At 54.9% G+C, this 5,741-nt stretch overlaps 1 protein-coding gene across 1 annotated transcript; it reads left to right on the forward strand.

Annotated features, from left to right (window-relative positions):
• The first annotated feature begins 3,915 nt into the window (after positions 1–3,915).
• Positions 3,916–5,525, forward strand: SOX14 (SRY-box transcription factor 14). Its single transcript, XM_084752804.1, has one exon. The coding sequence runs from the start codon at positions 3,981–3,983 to the stop codon at positions 4,701–4,703; it is 723 nt and encodes a 240-aa protein (XP_084608930.1). The 5' UTR covers positions 3,916–3,980; the 3' UTR covers positions 4,704–5,525.
• The last annotated feature ends 216 nt before the right edge of the window (positions 5,526–5,741 follow it).

A 5,741-nucleotide genomic window follows, 5' to 3' on the forward strand; every position in this document is an offset into this window, starting at 1 on the left:
CCTCCCCCGCCCCGGCCCCGATTTTTCTTGTAGGTTCTTCAAAAACGAATCCCGCTGTGAGTTGCGAACTCAGCTCTGCTCTTTCCCAGCACCGCTAGGACTAGGACGCGATTTGTGCATTTTCCTCTTTGCGCTCAGCGGTTCTCAGTCCTTATGCCTGGGAGCAGTTAATTGAGCTCACCTGTCTCGCGCGCAGGCGGTGAGAAGCCAGCAGAGGCCGGAGAGGAGAACAGAGCCCAAGGGAGAACGGGGGGGGGGGGCCGTGGGGGCGGGGGGGGGCAGAGATGTCGGCCTGGAAGGATGAGACCCTACATGGTTGCCTTTGAAATTTCGTGTCCACTACTGCTACTGGGAAACGACCCATCAAGAAAGTTTCCCTCGGCCCTGGGCAAGAAAAAACAAAACAAAACAAAACTCCCAAATTTCTCTGAACTCTAAGATCCTGGCGCATTGAGATGATAAGTATACAGCTTCCGCCCTACAAAAGCCCCGGTACCACAGGAATCCCCCAGGACCTACGGAAGGCTGCTTGACAGAGAAGTCTCTGTGTACAGGAATCCTAGCTCTAGCTGGGGGGGGGGGGGGGGGAGGGGGGGGGAGGCCCTCTGAAGATGACAGCCTGGAGGCCAGATTCCTGGAGTGTGCAAAGGAGTTGGTCCAAAGCCCTTCCTTAGGGCAACGGAGGCCCAGGAGAGTGCTGGAGCCTGCACCTGGCCAGGAGGCAAGCGGAAGGCTACTGAGGAGAGAGGATTGGCTCTTGACTTCAGAGAGCTCTTTGATAACTTAGACATCAGCTGGACCACTCAGGGTTTCCCAGTCAGGCAAAGGCTGGTGGTGTGCCAAGTCCACTCTCGGGGATGGGAGGGTACAGGGGTCTGAGACGGGCATCTCTGTCCCTAGAGATTAGAGTGACAGCTTGAGGACAGAGTTTCAGACCTCAGGAAAACAGAAGTTGTGTTTAGGTCACCTGTCTGGCTGTGTCCCTGATTGCTGGTTCTGTCCGCCCTGGAGATGAACCCCGGCCTGAGGATGAAGTCTAGGCTTCAGGGGGTGATGGTGGGGGGTGGAGGTGGGGGGTGGATGGTGGGGGGGGGGTGGAGGTGGAGGGAGGACGGCAGTGCAGTAGTCATACAACTGGAGGATCACCACAACTCCTGAACTCCCCCTACCCTTCCAACTAAGGGGTCTTGAGTAAACGTAATGCTCCCACCAGTCTGCACCCATATGCTAAGTCCTCTTCTGGCAGTGGCTAGCTCTTGAATTGTGGCTAGCTCTTGGGTCCCATCTTAGGGCTGGACTTGAGAGGATTGAAGAAGAGAACCATCTACAAGAGGAGAAAGAAGAACTGGGAAGGATTTAAAGAGAGCACTCCCCAGTCCCAAACTGCGCCCTCCCCACCCCCCACCCCGCCCCAACTAGATAGACTGGTGCAGAAGCCAGCTGAGGATAGAAGGGTGTGAGACGCTGGGTCAGATCCCGCGTTAAGCAGCCTCCTAAAAGTTGTATTGCATTAGGCTCCACCTCTAACTGTGTGGCTGGTGAGTCCTCACTCTGCAAACATGGTTAGTTCTCTTCCCAAAGCAGCTACCAGTCACCTGGTCGATTTTGAATCTGAATCTCAGGTTCGGGCAAGTCCTGAGGTAGCGGCAAGTGAGATCCAAGAAGGAATTGGCATCTAAAACCTTGACATTTTCCCGGAAGTGGGCTGGAAAGTACTGTCTGCCCGCCGCGCCCCTCCCCCCCCCCCCGAAACTCTGTGAAGGTTGTGTGTGAGGAAGGTCTGGGAGGAAGAGAAAGGCGAGGCGGAAGCTGGCAGTTGCAGGGCAGAGACTGGTGAGGTGAGGACACAGCTAAGGAGGAACACAAAGGTTGTGCATCTGCGGTCCCACAGTGAGGTGGCCTCTCTTTCCGGCTAGAGGTAGCAGTTTTCTCAGGGAAGCAGGGCCTCCACCTGAGTCTACAGGAATCCAGACCAAGATCAGTTCTCCCCGAGATTATTCCTAATCTGTAAAATGGGAACACCACCCAGCACTGTGAAGAGCAGCCTTAACACTGAGGAAGCCCCAACATTTGCAATCATAGGAAGCGGAAGTAGGTTTTCTCCTGAAACACAGTACATTACATTTTAAAAAAAGAAGAAGAAAAAAAAGAAGACCCTCCCTTGCTGCCTCCTCGCTTGCTGCCTACCTCCCCCAACCCGCTGCCGACTGTGCTGTGTGCATTTCTGGCCTGTCCTCCCGGGAAAGGCTAGTGCAAAAGCCAATAAGCCTGGAACACACTCGGGTCCTTCAGGACCCGGGACAATGGTTTCCATTTAATAAATATTTCCCCCAAGGGCATTTCACATTGGCCAGGCAATTATTCAAAGGAAACAGGCTCGCAGGTTGGCTAGGCGGCGGGTTATTTCGTCCTCTTTACCCGAAGAAAGCTCATCTGACTCAAAAAAAAAAAAAAAAAAAAAGAACCCCATCCTCGTTGGGTGGGAAAAGGCACCCTGGGAAAAATCGACCATAGTTGAGAGAGTACAGCCTGACAGCCTGAGTACAGCTCGCGGGCTGAGAGCCGCAAAGGCAGACTAGGAAATGCCCCGTCTTCCTTCCCTCGACCTTCTCAGTTTGGACTGTTAAGGAAAGCTGGGAGTCTTAAGTCACCTGATAGTAATGACAAATAAATAAGAATCAGAATGGAGTCCTGCTCACAGCACTCAGTCCCCAAAGTGAAGAGTCCTAGTGTCAAGGGCCCCCAAAGCGAAGATTTAAGTGTTAAGGACTCGTCAATCAGGACCCAAAACCTCTGCAACGCCCTCCCGCCAGAAGCATCCTGGCCTCAGGCCCCGAGCGATTTTGACCCCCTGGGGCCCAGAACTGCTCAGTAGTGCATCCTAGGGCACAGGTGGTGGCGCCGCCTAAAGCCGACTAGGGAAAAAGATACCAAAGCACTGCAGAGGTCCTGGCGAGAAAAGTTTATTTTGCTTTTTGCTCTGAGTTTGATATATTCTTTTCCTCTCCCAAGGATCTTTAACAAGTTGTGTGTAGGGAGGTCTGGGGGGCGGGGTGCTATCTTCTCACTTGGTGACGAGGCTGTCCTATTTATCTGTGTAAGCTCTGGGCTTGCCGCCCTTGCTGACAGCTCCCTGGATCTTGGTATTAGAAACACCAGTTCTCTTTTGAACTGGGGAAGAAAACGGGGGCACGAAGACTTTTAAATTTTGACAGTGCCAGAGACAACGTGAAGCCCGAGCCCCAAGTCCTGAGCTAGCTGCTCAGTTCGTTGGCGGTCTCTCTGTCCCCCCCCCCCCATACCTCTCCCCGCCCCCATCAGGGTTGCTCCCTGTTTCTACTACTCTGGAGTTGGCAGGTGCGCCCCCTCGCCTTCCCTGCTGCTGATTGGCGCCCAGGTTGGGGAGTCGCCGCCCCGCGCTTATGTCAGAGTGCGTGCGGTCCCGGCCCACCTCGCCTTTGAACTTCGCCGCTTTTGGCTGCAGTTCACCAGCCTCCCTGCATTCTCAGCCAGGTGCAGTGCTAGGCAAAGCAGCGCCGGGAAAGCCACGGGAGGAGGGGGGGAGAGCCACGGCCAGAGAAGCCAGGGGGAAAACGGGAAGGAGAGAAGGCGAAGGTGAAGAGAGAGAGAAGGAGGAGCCTCCTGCCCTCGCCAGAAAATTACCTAGCCACTTAATCCCAAGACTCTGGTACTTGGGCCCCAATCTCTGGTACCCAGAGACTCCAGGCCGGAAGCCCTCTCATTCCCGCTGCCCTTTCTGCCCTTCGGCCCCCTCGGGGCTGCCTGGGTGCTGGGACTGGCATGATCAGTTGAAAACTTTGCAGGGTCAGCTCTTCTCTGTGATTTCCCCTCTGTGCCTCCGAGACGAGGGGAGCTCAGAGTCCTGGGCTCAGGACGGACAGAAAGACAGCCTGCCAACCTCGCCCAGCCTCGCCCGCAGAGCCCCTGCATTCCCCGCCCCCGCCCGCCTCGCCGGGACCATGTCCAAACCTTCAGACCACATCAAGCGGCCCATGAATGCCTTCATGGTATGGTCCCGGGGCCAGAGGCGCAAGATGGCCCAGGAAAACCCCAAGATGCACAACTCGGAAATCAGCAAACGCCTAGGCGCGGAATGGAAGCTCCTGTCCGAGGCAGAGAAGCGGCCTTACATCGACGAAGCCAAAAGGCTGCGAGCCCAGCACATGAAGGAGCACCCCGACTACAAGTACCGGCCACGGCGTAAGCCCAAGAACCTGCTAAAGAAGGACAGGTATGTCTTCCCCCTGCCCTACCTGGGCGACACGGACCCGCTCAAGGCGGCCGGCCTGCCCGTGGGGGCTTCCGACGGCCTCCTGAGCGCGCCCGAGAAAGCCCGGGCCTTCTTGCCGCCGGCCTCGGCGCCTTACTCCCTGCTGGACCCTGCGCAATTTAGCTCCAGTGCCATCCAGAAGATGGGTGAAGTGCCCCACACCTTGGCCACCAGCGCGCTACCCTACGCGTCCACCCTGGGCTATCAGAACGGCGCCTTCGGCAGTCTCAGCTGCCCCAGCCAGCACACGCACACGCACCCGTCCCCCACCAACCCGGGCTACGTGGTGCCCTGTAACTGTACTGCCTGGTCGGCCTCCACCCTGCAGCCCCCTGTCGCCTACATCCTCTTCCCAGGCATGACCAAGACTGGCATAGACCCTTATTCGTCAGCCCACGCTACGGCCATGTAACCCCCCAGCTTGGCCCGGACTTGAAGGGTTGGTGTGGAAGCAGAGATACGAATCCTTTCCTTTGCACCTAGTCTGGCCCACAGATGCCTCTGGGTCCGGCCTGCCGCTGCCCCTTGCCCACCCCAGACGCTGCCTCTCTCTTTCTCTCTTCCAGGGGGGAAGGGAGGGGCCGTCATCCTGGACCTAAGGCACAGACTCGTGCCGTGCCGGAAATTTCCAAACATTAAGACAGCTACACATTTGGCCCTTTCCCGACTCTCCCAAAGCAATCTCCAACTGAATCCCCTTTGGACAAAAAAATAGGCAGCTTTGCTTTATTTACACCCCAACTCCCCTCTCCTTGGACAGGCTTTGGACTCGGAACTCCCAGATCCTGGTACTATATCTAGAATATGCGTATATATATTTTTCCTTTCCCACTGAAGAAAAGAGCTGAGTCTCGGTACCGCGCCGTTAGGCACAGCTAGGTACCATTTGCTCCTCCTGTGTGTGGGGAGAAAGGCTTAAAAGTTTAAAACTTCAGGAAGGGAAACCTTTCTGTTTAAAAACCATACTATGGTCGTGTTTGCTTCGATAAAAAGAAAACAAAAAGGACCCACATGGCTTTTCACTTTGTGTAACGCAGTATTCCTAGACTCCTAAGTTTACTTTTAGACAGAATGTCAGGTTACGAAGTCAGGAAGTAGAAAGTGGACAAAAAAAACTTAAAATAATAATAATAAAACTCCTACATGGTCATAAATGTTTTTGACGATGTCTTGGAAATGTACCTAGAAGGATTTTTCTTCCTCTGTTCATTTGTTGAACAAAGACGTTTTGAATAAAGACAATCTGTCATGGAGAAAAGTAACCTTTGATGTGTATAAAATCAAGTCAGGAGGCTTAGTACAAGGAGCCAGAGACTTCCTCTAGGCTGAGAGTATCTGGAAGGGCTGAAGCAGGGAAGGCTGGAGGTGGCCCTGCCCTGGCAGAACCTGGTGGCCTGTGGTCTCTAGAGGGGCCTTGAGCCTGGGATCTGTCTGGACTGTGCCCCATGAC

The sequence above is a fragment of the Acomys minous genome (genome assembly GCF_964271855.1).
Source record: "Acomys minous genome assembly, chromosome: 13".
In the NCBI taxonomy this organism is placed as follows: Eukaryota; Metazoa; Chordata; class Mammalia; order Rodentia; family Muridae; genus Acomys; species Acomys minous.